This window comes from Sinocyclocheilus grahami, unplaced genomic scaffold (assembly GCF_001515645.1).
Source record: "Sinocyclocheilus grahami isolate Dianchi unplaced genomic scaffold, SAMN03320097.WGS_v1.1 scaffold257.1, whole genome shotgun sequence".
Lineage (NCBI taxonomy): Eukaryota > Metazoa > Chordata > Actinopteri > Cypriniformes > Cyprinidae > Sinocyclocheilus > Sinocyclocheilus grahami.
Window position 1 is genome coordinate 141,244 of NW_015505436.1, and position 16,236 is coordinate 157,479.

General features: G+C 35.8%; 1 protein-coding gene across 2 annotated transcripts in view; it reads left to right on the forward strand.

Annotated features, from left to right (window-relative positions):
* The window catches only part of LOC107598818 (protein FAM19A5-like), a 54,574-nt gene that overhangs the window by 34,232 nt on the left and 4,106 nt on the right, over positions 1–16,236 (forward strand). For both annotated transcript variants that reach the window (XM_016290249.1, XM_016290250.1), the window contains exons 2-3: positions 8,010–8,159; positions 16,101–16,228. In XM_016290249.1, the coding sequence (XP_016145735.1) occupies positions 8,010–8,159; positions 16,101–16,228 (278 nt within the window). The remainder of the gene's footprint in view (positions 1–8,009; positions 8,160–16,100; positions 16,229–16,236) is intronic.

Here is a 16,236-nt window from a genome sequence, read left to right on the forward strand (position 1 = left end):
GTTTTTCATGTCTCCACAAAGACTGAACGTGTAGGAATCCCTCAGCTTCAGGTCAGTCACGTGTATGTAGGATGGCCGAACTTAAGGAGCTGCCCCTGGAACTTATGCAATCGGCCGTTTTTTGTCTTATTGCAACTCGTCTCTGTTCTGGACTTGCACAAACTGCGTTGCAATGCAATCATTTTCCAAAATGTAATTTATGTGAAAATATGAAGTCTGTAAATGCCCGTTAATACAGGCCAGAGACGCTGAAGACGGAAAAAAAAAAAAATACTGTAGCAGGCAGATCACTCACCGTTCATGATGCACGAACTATTGGAAGAAAATCCTCAATATTGATTTGGGGGTTTATATGAATGTGTTTCTGAGGGGAACTGACTGTCTTCAGAAAAGTTTACGTGGTATTTTCTTTTCATCTTGTCTCTGTATAGTTCATATTAAAGCAGTGTTTCAGCCATAGACTGTATAAAAACATGGACGTAGTGTCCGTGACGTCACCCGTAGGTTTCTGAAGGGGCGTTTTTGAAGCTCAAAGTGGGCGGAGCGGGCCGTCGCCATTTTGGCAGCGCGTCACCGCGCGTCACTCCCAGATAATCGAAAATGGGCAAAGAGGCGGGGGGTGGGTACTGAAAACACGCCCCCCTCACTCGCCCACCTAGCTCGACGGTGGTGACAGCAGCAGCAATCCACCTGTCACTCAATTCTCCACGCCCTTAATTATGCAGAACTTTAAGGCTTAATATAATTTAAACCGATTGGTTATAAAAACATTTGCTCAAAATTAGCTATATAGACCAAAACCACTTTTTGTACCAGGCTGTAAACGTTTTTTTCTGCTGTAAAGTTGGGCATTTTAACATGGGGAGTCTATGTGACTGTCTCCTTTTTGGAGCCAGTCTCTAGCGGCCAGTCGATGAACTGCAGTTTTAGTCACTAAGTTCTGTGCTGGTTTCACGAGAGAGACCGGAAGGTTGCCGCTTGGTTTCAGTCAGAGCATGTGAGCGAAGCGGAGCGGTGTGACGGTCCGCTACGTTTTCCACTCTATGGACGTGCGCTCCGCTCAGTCGCTCTAACCGCCCGAGCAAGCGCTCCGTTAATATTCCGCTCACGCTCACCGTGAACCTATTCCCGCTCAGATTCCGCTCCGACATAAAATTTCTCTAGTAGGCCTAATTGTTTGTAACGAAATTCTTGGATTATTGTCTAAAATTAAGCATGCTGAAGCTAAGCCTAAACAAGAGAACAAATACTTAACTCGTGGCCATAATGTAGTCCTAGCATAAAAGAGAACTAGCCTATTCTAAATTCGTTGGCCGTGATTGTCTGCATGTCATGATCAGGGCTCCGTACAACCGAATATAACCTTAGCCTACCTGTTTATTCATTTATTATGGTATGTAACTAGCTCACCTTTTGCGGCACCATGTTTGCGTAGCACATCCTCGTGCTTTCTGGCAATGTGCCGCTTCAGATTCCAATATGAATCTTTACTAACTCTCCCCAAGCAACTCACCAAACAGCATTCTGGGTTGAGCGAGCGGCGCTGAGCGTTTTGAGCGAGCGGAGCGGAATCTTCAGAAAGGCGCTCTGCGCTCTTAAGGAAATATTACCACTCCACTCCCCGCTCCGCTGTAACAACAATACCGTGATACCGTGAAACCGTGAAATTTTTGCTTAAGGTTATCATACAGTCAAAATCTCACACAGGCCCATGCCTGATATATATATATATATATATATTTATTTATTTCAGTTAACTGCTATATTTTACTTTTTAAATACAAATTATAACAAAACTGTGATTTTTAGATAATTATTTGTAGCTGGCAAAAAAAAAAGAGGAGTGCATTTGATGTATGCAATGATAATATGAATGTATGTATCAATTATAATTCTGACTTTCTGACTTCTGATTGACAAAAACAAAAATATATATATATATATATATATATATATATATATATTTATTTATTTCAGTTAACTGCTATATTTTACTTTTTAAATACAAATTATAACAAAACTGTGATTTTTAGATAATTATTTGTAGCTGGCAAAAAAAAAAGAGGAGTGCATTTGATGTATGCAATGATAATATGAATGTATGTATCAATTATAATTCTGACTTTCTGACTTCTGATTGACAAAAACAAAAAAGGCCTATAGCTTGCTCTATTCTTTTCCCATTCTATCTGTTTCCTTTTTATTTATTATATGATTAAAAAAACTTGCTACGTGTACTGCATTAAGCTGAGACTTGTTATAGCACTTGCATATCATTGCTCTTTCTTTGATTTTGATTGCTTCCATTGTCCTCATTTGTAAGTCACTTTGGATAAAAGCGTCTGCTAAATGTCTAAATGTAAATGTATGCGTGATGCAAAATATGGTTATTTTGTCATAATTTCTTTCAGACTGTGGTGACAATTCAATAGTAGAAAATCATTTTGAAACTGTTGCTGTTTCTTAATTGTAGATGAAAGTAAGATTTGCAAATGTTTATTATAAATAACTGAGTACACATGACTTTTTCATCTGATGGCCTGACACTAAGTTACAGCGAGCAAAAAACATATTTTGTGACAAAATGGAAGCAGCAAGAAACCCAAAATGATTCCTCTGTACATAAACGTTTATTTTTCACATCCGTAGCCTGTTTTGTCCCACGTCTGCAGAATCAGAGAGCTTATTTTGAAGAATACATTATTGAATTCAGAGCAACTTTGATAACGAGGAGTTTCCACCCACATCGGCGCTCTCATTTCCTGCCAGTCGCGCTCGCATCGTATTCTGTGATGATGTAATGCTGAAGTGTCTGCCCTGTCATATCAACGATTCCACTTTATCCAGAGCCTCAGTTACATTCGGAGTCTTTGAAGAGAGAAAAAGCCGACGTACAGCTATTAGAGCAGACACCAGAGCAATGCCTTCTGATTCTTGTAACTCAGAGGAATGCTGATATTTGATTTTGCGGAGAGAGAGCGAAAGAGCAGGAGAGTGAGAAATTATGTCTGAAGAAGAGGAAAACAGACCGAGAGGGGGAAAAAAAATCAAATCACCTCTTGAAAATGTTCCAATAATCACTGAAGCGCTCCAGCAACTGAGTTGCCCAAAAATAGATTGAATTGAAAGTTCTCTTGGTATTTTATGATGGGAGTTGCTAGCAACAAGGGTCGTCTGGAGAACTTTCCTTCAGATTCTTTTATGTTTGTTTTGGCAGTTTTGACAAACTCACAATATTTCCGTCTCAGTTTCAAATGTCGCCTGAAATATTGGGTGTAATAAAAGGTGATGGGCTTGCTTCGCATCCTGATGAATCGGTGATGGGCTGAGAGCGAGGACTCCATGTGTTTCTGAAAGTTATGGCTTCTTTTCTCTAGCCGCCTGGGGCAAACAGATTTCCAGCTATGCTCATAAATGCAAAAAAGCTGTATTTTTTTATTTATGTATAAAAACAGATATGCAAACCAAACCAATCCGGCCTGGGTGTGCTTTTACATTCAGTACCTCTGGTGGAAGCGCCATCCATCATCGTTTGTGTTGGAGCTCATGCATGTTTGGTCAGATGAACCGTTTCACACACTGTAGATCAAACTTGAGCTGGATACATACACAGACATACACAGACATACAGGTAATTTTACATGTCAATAACTCCAGCGGCCGCCATATCAAGCCGAGAAGATGCTATAATCCATCATGTGCTACAGACAAACACCTTCATATGTCACTCACAGCTACACTCGATCACAGTGGCTCACAGACTACATACTGCTAATGATTGCAACACTCAGATGCAGTTCTCTGATTGGACGCTTTCTTCAGTAGTGAATGTAATTTTCTCTATCTGTAGCATAGATGGGGTTTAAAGCAGCCATATCACAAGGAATCTAATTTTCTTTGATCTTCTGAGATAAAAGTGCTTGAAGTACTATGAAACGTATTGTAACTTGGAGAACTCAAATCTTCTCTGTTAAGCGAGAGAATTCATTTAGTTATTTTATTTTATTACTGGCTGTGGATTACAATGTTATGAACATTAGTTTACTTTTAACAATATACTTGATCAATTCAGACTGATTGTATCTGTTTATGTAGCATATTTTAGTTTGAATTGTAACTCAGACCTCCCCAGTCAACAGTTATTTTATTTCATTATTTTCATTTTATTACTGGCTGTGGACTGTGGAGTTTACTTTTAATAATATCTATGAAGTTTGATTTTAGTGTCTGTTGTGCATCTGTCACAATCTAATTCAGACAGTCATTAAAGCAGTTAAACACAATTCTTTATTAATACTTATGTTTTGGGAATCAAGTCCATGCTTGATCAGTCAGCTATAAAAAAAAATCAAAAGGTGAGAAAACTTAAAAGTATAAATAAGGCAACCAGCTTCAGGAGATTTTTTAATTTTCTTAACTTGTTTTTGTAGAAGACTTTTGACTTTTTGTTGTATAGACTGAAAACAACAAGTTGAGAAAACTCAAAAATCTCCTAAAGTTTTCCCAACTTTAGATTTTTTTTACAGTGTACAGAAACCGTGAAAAAATAGACCATTCAATTATAAGGACTAGAGAGAGGAGTAGAAATGGAAGTGAAAAGCTCAATTCTGGCGGTTTCTGGTGACCTCAAGACAAATGAATTAATGAACATATTAATAAATTAAAAATAAAAATATTATATTATTTAATTTATTCAATTTTTTTGTTATTATTGATTATTTTTATTATTACACATTATTGATATTAATTATAGTTTTTATTATTAATATTTTTTAATAATTACTATAATTATTTTTTGCATTATTATTATTATTTTCTATTCTATTTTTACTCTCTTATTGCTATATATTTATATTTTATTGTACATTAATAATAATACTAATATAAAATCATATTTTTATGTAAGGGTCGAAATGATGTGAAAATGCTTACTGGATGTATGGTAATAACAAAACTAATGATCAGTTAGATTCCTGAAAGAGATAGCTTGTGCATTGACACGAACACTCTTTATGATCAGTGGTAGTGGTTAGATTAGTTTTTGTCTTGCAGGTAATACCAGTTGTGACCGACTGCCTGTTGAAAGCTTGGCAATGGATAACCTAATTATATACATTCCTTTTATGAATATAAATTATATCGCAATTATATCGCATTTCTTTGTGAGGGGGTTGGGGGTGTTGAGGCGTCCTGGCGCTGGATAAATCATCTTCTAACATAAGCACTCTCTCAAGAGGTTGTACCTTGCTTATCTGTTTGTGGATCTGCAGCCCACCCTGATTCATCAAGCTTTTTTCCGCTGACACGACACCGCTAGGACATGATTCACCGTCACAGGTCCATATCCAGCATATTGCACTGGCTTGATGAGAGCGTGTATATAGATTCTTGTTTATGCAGGTGCAGGATAATAGAGGAACATTGAACAATGGCTGCAGTGTGCAGCTTCAGCAGAACTTGGTCCCCATCAGTCTGCTAACAAGGGTGATGCCTCAGTCTACAATATTAGTAGGGAAACTAACAGCTCAGCACCATAAAAATCCATTTATTCTGTCAAAGCTGTGGGCTAGTTACAAATACAGTGCATTGCGGTGCTCAAATGGGAGACGCAGGCTCAAATCTGGCGTGCGACATGTTTCGATTCTTTTTTTCTATATTTTTTGCTTATTTTCCATCTTTCTGTTTCTGATTTTCATAAAATGTTTAATACATAGTAATCAGTTTGAGGACTCGCTTCTGACATATGTATAGTAGAACACTGTCACTGCTATCAAAGGTTCTCTACTCATTAAAAGCAAAAAATAAAATGGCTTATATATGCACCTTTAAACTTAACCACATCGCTCATCCCACATCCCTCATCCCTACTCATCTCTCACCATTTCTGCTACAATTATGCTATCAAATCATGCACCATGCTATTACTTTCTTAGCAATCAGACATTATTTTCACCTGCCAGAAGATAAATCGAGCAAAAGAAAAAAATCCATATCTTACACTGAAGAAGGAACCTGAGTTGGGCTGTACAATTTGTGGAAAAATGATTTAATTAAATTTTCTGATAAACTCTGGGATTGCAATTAAAAATGCTGTTTTGCAAGATGTAAAAATTATATATTGTGTTATACAATACTTATACTTACAATCACTATAATACTAGTATTACCATTAGCAATTATTATTATTATTATTATTAATAAATTACAACAATAATAATAATAACCTTAATTGAAATATTAAAAATAAGAAATATTGCTAATTGTAATATTTTTGTAATATTTCATTGTAAAAAAAAAAAAGAATATTTATGAAAAATACAATTATTTTGTAAATAACTGTACATATTAAAATACTAATATTTCTCTATTTTTGTTAACAGCTGTTTATAAGGGCTTCTTATTACATAGAATGATGGGGAGATGTTTGGTGTATGGTGCGTTCCCAAATGCAATTAAAGGGGCCGTTCACCCAAAATGAACATTCTGTCATCTTTTTTTCACCCTCCAGTTGTTCTAAACCTATATGTACCTTACTTTATTCTGCTTAACACACACAAAAAAAGTGGTCCCTATTGACTTCCATTGTATTTTTTCATGACAATTTTCATTGTTGGTTGTACACACCTTTAGCGACACAGCAGAGAAGAGTCTATGTGACGCATTTACATGTACTGTGAAATGAGCCGATTTGAGACACTGAAAACACCAGATCATAAGCCGCTTGTCTGTAAATAAACACAGTGCTGCACTTCACTCGGAAACATGCAGTGTGTACATTTATTTAAATAAATCGCAGCCTTATTTCGATTAATCATAAAGCCCTAGACCTGGCACACATTTAAGGACCGGAATTACTGACTTGGGCCAGCAACCACCCATAAAACCTTAGCAACCACATAGAAACATGCTAAAAACCACTCAGAACATGTAAACAACACCCTGGTAGGGATGTGCGGGTCTAGTCGACTAAACTGTACAGCTCCTACTAGTCGACACTGAAAACAATAGTCGATTACACGACAGAAAAAAAAAGAAAAAGAAAAACATGATTTTATAATTCAAATTACCATCATTTTAACATTGCATTTAAAACATTTGAAATAAGTTAAAATAAAACGATTGAAAAATAATACATTATTTTAAAAAGTTTATCTGGGCGGAAACTAAATTTTTACCTCAGACCTCACATGCGTTTTCTTCGTGTCAGTTGCGGCGGGGTGTCCAGGCGCTTTCTGAAACTCTATCGGCTTGCTTTTCATTATCTCTGCATGCCTGCGACTTCAGTTCAGTGTAAGGAATTTTATTGTTAATCGCCTCAGGTCCCGTCTTTCACCAGACCACGTTGATAATTTCACTGAACAAATAACGCATGGTCTGAGTAAGTAAAATGGGCATTACACGAAGTACGTTTTTAAAAGCCGTTTTAATGCTATTTCTTGATAAACCTTCCTATTGTTTTTGACTTGTGTTTTAATATGTTGGTTAACGTTATATGAAGATTAAGAATTCTGTCAGGCTATTGATTGATATTCCATTGTTCTGCATTTCCCCAGCTGATTTGAATAAATAAGCTATGCTTTGGCCAACGTTGAGTGTATGCTCTTCTTTTTTTTCTTTTTAACGACCGCCTAAAATGAAATGATGATAACGCTAGGCAAATGTGTGGCAAGCGGAATTCATTGAGGGTTTTTTCATTGATTTGACAGTATGATTCATAGATTAAGTATTTCAAATATAGGCTATTATATATGCTACACGCACGCACAGAGGTTTTTTTTCTTGCCATTTTTTGGGGGTTTCTTGCTTTTAGACTAGTCGGATACAAAACTTTCGTTGAAACGACAGTCAAATTAGTCGTTGCGCACATCCCTACTGGCAACCAGCCACATCATTCTAGCACTGTAGCAGGGAATTTGGCACCATTCACATTTTCTTAAAGATTTGATTCTCATCCAGATGGTTTTGAAAGCCCAGCTGACATTTCTCTAAACTCTTTGTCCTTCATTCAGGTCAGCTGGTGGCGGGTACATGTGAAATCGTGATTCTGGACAGGGACAGCAGTCAGCCAAGGAGGACCATCGCCCGGCAGACGGCCAGGTGTGCCTGCAGGAAGGGCCAGATTGCCGGCACTACCAGAGCCAGTCCAGCATGTGTGGATGGTAAGAATGAGGAGGGGCTGAGGTGGGACTCATCCAGGCTTTGGTGCCACTGCCTCTAAGCCCACCAGAGCATCCATAGCTGGGGCTTTCAGATTCCAGTCTGATCCGTGAGATTACGCTGCTCAGTGAGTGTGGCTGAAGTGTCACTCACAGGATTTGGGTTGTTGCTGCAGGTTTCATCAGTGCCTGAGGTCATGTGTACGGACGCTGGGGAAATTTAGAGTTGGTGAGATTAGCTCCGAGCTGCCGTGTGTTTTTTAAATAGCAAACTTCTGTAAACACAAATGACAAGTGAATCTAGACTACAGGTTTTCATATGAACAAACTTGAGTTTCTAAAATCTTTAAATACGCAAAGCTGCATTTCTAGTCCAACATGACTGAAAGAGTTGCAGTTCAGTAAGTGAATCAGATGTTCATTCAGTGAATCAGATGTTAATGAGTTCTTTAGATCAAGGACTCATTAGACTGATTCAAACTAGCAAATCTTTTTGAGTGAGTCAATAAAAGAACTGGCTCCCTGCAGTAATTTGTTCATGAATCAGAATGTGTACATTTGTTTTTGTTATGTAAGCATCAATCTTCTGCAAAGTGAATCTCACCTACCGGGTTTCATATGAACAAAATTAAGCTTCTAAAATTTTTAAATACACAAAGCTTCATTTAGAGTCAAACATGACTGAAAGACTTGTGGTTTATTAAATGAGTCAGATGATCTAATGGATTCAGTGAGTTCATTAAGTGAAGGATTTGTCAGACTGATTCAAACCAGCAAGTTTTTTGAGCTATTCCTCATTAGAGTAATTTGTTGATTAATCGGATTATGTTAGCTGAATTGGATGTCTGTTTTTGTTAAATACCAAACGTCTGCAAACACAAATTAATCTTGCCTATAGGTTGTCATATGAACAAACCTGAGTTTTAAAAAAAACTTTTCAGTCCAACATGACTGAAAGAGTTGTAGTTCAGTAAGTGAATCAGATGTTCATTCAGTGAATCAGATGTTAATAACCACTCTGACAGATTCATTAAATGAAGGATTTATCAGACTGATTCAAACGAATAGATCTTTTTAAATGATTCAAATGTACTGACTTATTAGAGCCAATTACTCATCTCTGATAGTTTGTTTTTGTTAAGTACTAAACTTTTGCAAAACAAAACAAATGACAAGTGAATCTTGACTACAGGTTGTCATATGACCAAACTTTCTAAAATCTTAAAATACAGTAAGTGAATCAGATGTTAATAACTACCTGACAAAATCAGTGAGATAAATAAGTGAAGGGTTTGTCAGACTGATTCAAAGCAATAAGTCTTTCTGATCGATTTATTAAAAGAACTGGCTCTTTAGAGTCACTTGTTCATGAATAAACTATTTAAGTTTTTTCTGTATTTTTTTTGTCATTTAAATACCAAACTTTTGCAAACACAAATGACAAATTGTGTTTAAATGGTCTATTTAAAAGATTTGAGAAACTAAACTTAAACATGCACAGCTTAATTTTGAGACAAACATGACTGACATGACTTGCAGCTTAGTAAGAGTATCAGATGTTATTTCAGTGAATCAGATGTTTATAAGCACTTTGACAGATTTAGTGAGTTCATTAAGTGAAGGATTCGTCAGACAGACTCAACCAAAAAGTCTTTTTGAGCAATTCATTAAAAGAACTGGCTCGTTAGAGTCATTTGTTCATGTTAATTTCACTGTACGTTTGTTTTTGAATACAGCTGTGAAGTGAACATAATGGAAATATGTAATACAGAGTCTTTTTATCTCATTACTTTCTTTTCAGCTTGCTTTTGTACTGTATCCGAGAAGAAAATTAGAGCTTTTTTAAAATTATTTTGCCATTTGCAGCTTTTCCAAGTACATTTGTTTTGTTCCCTTTTTCTTCAATTTAGTTTTAGTCTTGCATGGACTGGTTTTCAGCATGACCTGCACTTATCTTCATGTGGTCGTATGTCTTCTTGCCTTCAGTTGTTGCTATGACACCCGAGTAATTTCAAGACATATTTCGTAAGGTAGGAGTTTCTTCGTGGCCAGATGAAAGTAGGTGTTCTTGAGTAATTGCTTTTGAAAGACACAGTCCTCCGTGTTTCTACGACCTTACATCACCTGTAGTGGGCTACACCACATGCCAGTCAGTAACCCTGGCTGAAGAAATGTCGTAAAAAAGCACAGAATCCAGTAAACAATAAAGATTACAAACATAAAATGAGCAAAAACAGAACTATGCAAGCAGGAAAAAAAATTGTGCCTCAGTAATTCCTCATTGCTGTTATTGGAAAATCGTCTTATGGCTTACGAACCAAATTGACAATAAAAATCAGTCACTCTGCGTTGGCATTTTCTAACAAGATAGCCGAATACAATTTCTCTATTGGTGCGTGCAGAGGTCTTGAGGCTTTGGCCTTTCAAAAATGCAGTTATTTCATAACAACCAATGGATTCTGCTCTTCAGATATCATTTTAAGGCTTAGAAAGAAAATCTCAGTGCATCCAATTGACAATTTACCCCCTGCATGCGAAGACAATCTTTTCTTGAACTCCACAGCTCCCTCAATATTTCCTCAGTCTTGTTTGTCGTTTAACTATTTACCCTACTCGCTTTTAATTTTGTGTGATTTGCTACTCTGAGTGTCTGAAGCTATTAAAGAAATATTGATTTCTTCAGTTGTTTTGTTTCTTTGGATAAAAAGCTTCTGCTAAATATAGCCTGATCTCTTCAAATGAGACAACACTGCTGTTTTATCTTGTTCTTTGCCCTGTGGCTTTATCTGATAAAAGGCAGGTAATCAGACAGGTTTTGATACTGAGAAAGAATAGCCGCACGTCTGCCATTATGTATTAGTACTAAGACTGCCAGGCTTTAGTCTCACGACAGCAGGACTGAGGAAACATGCCCTGCTGATGGAAGGTGAGCAGACTTTTGTGTTTAGCACACTGAAGACCAGTAAACAACATGTGGCTCAATGACAAATAAGAGTGTCTGTGGTGAAAAGAGAAAACTAAAAACATAGTGTAAAATACATAAAATTCCAAGTTCATGTTTCAAAATTTTATGCCATTTTTTAAGAGAAGTAATTCAACTTTAATCTAAAATGTGGTGCAACACCTCCAAAAATGTTAATAAAATATTCGTTTTTGGGGAGTTATGACATTTTACATATTGAAGTAGCCAGTCATTGTTATAAAAAGGTCAAATTACTGTATATTAAGAGTTTCACAATATTAAAATTTTTACTGTAATTTGATCAAATAATGTATTTTAATCAAATAAATGCAGCATTGATCAGTGTAAGAGAATTCTTTCAAAAACATTTTTTAAACAAATTCTCACCAACCCCAAAATTTTGAACAGTAATATATAGTCGAAACCTGGAGGCGTAGCACTTAAGTATATCGTGGTGTTTAACATAAAATGAAACGCTCACACACAGACTGAAAAATGGAAAACACATTCTTTGGCATGAAACCAGGCTGAAATTATGTATAATTCATGTTCGTAGTGTAATTAAATTTTCACTTGTACAAGTACAGTGACAGGTCAGTTCTAACTGCAAAACCGCCTGCATGTAAAATGAATAACAAGAAAAGCAGAGCCGAAAACACATTTGCTCTTTGGAATCTCTTAAGACGTCTTGGGCAATGACGTATTGTTATTTGGCTCACCCACTAAATAAATAGAGAGACTTGACATAAGTGGTCCCACTAGAAACTAATTATATAATGCATCCTCTGTGTTTCCACAATGCTCTAAAAATTAGCATGCCCTGTGATGAAGTGTCTGCAGGTGTGCCCATGATAACACAGATTACACAGACTCTCCGCCTTGACTCCTCATATATTATTTACACAAATATCCTCTCACAAAGATACCTTAATTTTGTTTTCTAGAATCAATTACGGTGGTGAGGACAATCAGTGTACACATATGTGTGCATTTGGTGATTAATCTAAGTGTACTATTCTGTTTCAGGGGCGCTATCAAAGCAAGTTTTGGGATGGTGTAATGAAATGAAATTCATTTATTTTAACTGAAATAAAAACTACTTAGACATTTTTAGAAAATTACAAAAATGACAAAAACACAACAAAATGATATAACTAAAATTAAAATGAAAACTGAAAATATAAAAAACTAACTCAATATTAATTCTATAATATATTAATATTAACTGAATCTAGTAGAATACAATAGTATCTCAATTATACTTAAATCGCATTGGTGTGTTTGTACATGTATTTCCATAATATATAAATATGAAAATAAATATACCACAATTTAATAAACTGAATCTTTAAAACATTGAAAGGTTACATTATTAATAAATATGAAAAATATAAGATTTTGTGTATACATTTGATAATCATGCTTCATATTAATTATCATTATCAAATACATTAAATAAAGTAAAATTATTGAATTAAACATTTGAATGTCTTAAAGATTCAAGAGTAAAATTTTAAATATTTCCAGTAAGTAATGCTAGTGATTCAAACACACAAAACAGTTCTTTCCTTGATTTTGAGTTGAGTATGACTATAAGTAATAACTTGTGGTTCAGATGTTTATTAAGTAACCGATAAGACTGATTGATTAGAGTTCATTTAAAAAAGGATTCATTAGACTCATTCAAACCAGAGAGTTTGTGATTATTTTGAACAGATCCAGTGATTCATTCAGATTTGATTTTTCTTCATTAAGATTCATTCAGACTGATTCAAACCAATAACTTGTGACTGATTCATTAAAAGACCTGGTTTATAAGACTTGTTCATTTGTGAATCCAACTACACTGATCATGTTTGTTTTTGAGTGGAATATGTGCAATAGAAATATCAGCAGCTTTGTGAAAAGCGGCACAGGCAATACTAGTGTAATGGCATTGTGAGAATGATGGACGCAAAACAATAGATAGAAAATATTCATTGATATTCACATCCAATTCATTAGCTGGCCAATTTATGATATCATAAATTCCCCTCAATGATTTTGTCACAGTGGGGGGCTTACCATTGAGAACAGGAGGGGCTTGACTTAGAAACTGTTTAAAATGTAAGCTCATGAATTCATTATAAACAACAACATGTGTTACTTGTAAATTATGGGCATTTCCTGTGTAAGCAGCACTGATCTGAATACTAGTGTGTGCCATTACTGTGAATGTTAAACATATAGGATTCTCAAGCTGTGTCCGCTGTAAAAATGTATGGACAGATGTTTGATGTTCTCGTCTGTGCCAAACGTTTGAGTAATCACAGTCCGCTGCAATGAGCAGCCCATCTCATTTATTGTCCCGATAAATCTTGAGTCCGGCCTCTGCATCGGTCATCAGTCACAGCTAAAGTCTTAACTGGGGCAGGAATGACAGGGCCTTGAGGACTGGAACTACCCTTCCTCAGAACATTATGAAGAACTTATTATAAAAATCTAATTTAGGTTTTAAAAAATACAGAATTTCACCATTACAGTGCTTGCATGTAGGCGTGATATCTAATATTCGCAACAAAATGAGCAACATTTAGTTGTTTTTAATGTGCTTTTTATTTTCCCATTAATAATAAATGTTTAAATAATGTCTCCGATGTAAACTGAAAGGGATAGTTCACACAAAATTGAAAATTCTATCATCATTTACTCACACTCATGTTGTTCCAAACCTGTATGAATTTCTTCTGTTGAACACAAAAGAAGGTATTTTGAAGAATGTTGGTAACCAAACAGCTGACGGTAGCAATTGACTTCCCTATGTATGGAGATGAAGAAAATACTATGGAAGTCAATGGCTACCAGCAGCTGCTTGGTTACTAACTTTGGTCTTCAAAATATCTTTTGTGCTCAACAGAAGAAAAAAAACTTGTACAGGTTTCGAACAAGTAGAGAGTGAGTAAACAATGACATACATTTTTATTTTTGGGTGAACTATCCCTTTAAGATGTAAAGACAATATTACAAGTTCAATTCATTTCCATGAACTATCCATCTGAAGGAACTAACTTATCTTTGATTCAAATTATTCATTTGTCATCACAGTAGCATTGTAAAATTTCAGTTTGTTTCTTAAATATTCAAATTGGCCTTTTTTCTTAAATCAATTTGCATACTGATTTGTGATTGGTCATTTTTTTTTCCTTGCATCAATTTTAAAGCAGTGAAGAGTGTCATTTTTGTGGGATCATCTTTATATAAAGCTGACAATGAACAGTTACACAGAACAAAAACTTTTCAGCTTTTCAGAGCTTTTCCAGCTCTGATATTTCCTACAGAAAATGCAATTTGTTCATTGTATAATTTTGATTAATGATAAAATATTTGTAAATTGCAGAGCCACAGCTGAAAGGCACACTGAATACTTTACGTATACAAAAAATAATTAGAGAAAAATAATTTTGGGTGTGATAATGGAGGTTTCCAGTGATCTGTCACAATTTAGATGCCATCTGTAGCCGCAAAGAGAGATGCATGAATAGTTAGCAAGGAAATCTTCTCACAAGAATTGATTGCAGGGATTATTTTGGTATTTGTTTTGCCTTTTTCTAATTTCAAACTGCCAACGTGTGGATACTCCAAATATACAGATTATAATTCAACAGATTCGATTTCCAGCATCTAGCAATAAGAGGAATTTGCAATGCAGATCTGAGTTATGCAAGAACAAGACGTCTTCATTCAGAATCAGGTACACAAAATCTTTATCTGGACAATGTCACATTTTGGTCTCAGTAAGCAACTTCCATATTACTTTTGTGCCCCTTTGACCAGAAACTCCAAGTTCAGAGAGTTCTTTGATGCATTGATTCAGAGGCACTTTGTGCACTCTGTCATAGTCTGTTTGGCATCAGTGGAGTGTCAGTCTCAATGCTCAATAGCAGGAGACGAGGGACAGCTCATTAGAGACAGAGTCTGAGAGCTTACTGTGTTGTGCTGACAGGACTCTCTTCAGCTGTTGTTTGTGGATTTGTTGACTTTACTTCTTTAAAGTGTTAAAATGTTGATGATCTGTCATGTATCACTGGAGGCCGGAGTGATCTGATGTCCTGCCCGAGACAGGCAGAGAATGAGTTAGAGGTGGGATCTGGGGGGTTTTCGGAATAGCTGAGTATTTTACTGTGAAATAAAGGGTTTTTGGGGCATCATTATTACAGTATGTCAACTTGACAAATCCCTAATGCAAGACCAGACATTTATAAAATGTAATGGCTCCTAGAGCTTTCTAGCTTTTCATGTCCTTCAGTCTGACTCGGGATGCTGTTAATTTGCTTTCTGATCTGACTTGCGCTTTTCCCATAGAGCATTATCAAAAATCACATAGACCTTCAATGAAAATCTTGGAATGTAATCCAGTCTATTTGTTTATACCTCCATCCATCTAATTACTCATCTGTCTGTCTATCTATTTACCTGCCTGCCTATATATACACATTCTGTTTCAAAGAGAAAGGCTTAGGATATTAGGCCAAGTGCTGGAGCGCATTTCTCTCATTGCTATTTGCCTTTGTTGCGTGAAATGTCCTGATTTTTACCATGTCTTGACCTCTTGAATTTTATGCATTTATGGGAATTCCTTTAAGACAAACTATGTTAGTCTATGTCATATGATGGTTTTATATTAACTAAACTTAACCTTCATGACATTAATACATAATGCTAAAATAATTTTTAGGTAAATTTCCTCTACTATGTAAAGTACTATTCTATCGAAATTCTTTTGGACATCAGGTGCACCAATGAAATCATCTTAAAACACAGTTCTAGTCAATCCAGAGTAAAAAAATCACTACACTATGATAAGCCCCACTCTATGTTTAATTTCATATTAAATAGCATGTTTCACAAAGAAATATATGGCCTTGTGGAAGTGAAATAGGTTGGAAATGTAATTTCTTTTATTTAACTTCCTCTTCATATTAATTTTCCTCTTCTTTTAACAGTGCACATTGTCAGGAACAGACAATGGTGTGAGATGATGCCTTGTTTGGATGACGAAGGCTGTGACCTATTGGTAAACAGAACGGGCTGGACGTGTGCACAGCCGGGAGGCCGAGTGAAAACAACCACAGTAAGTGT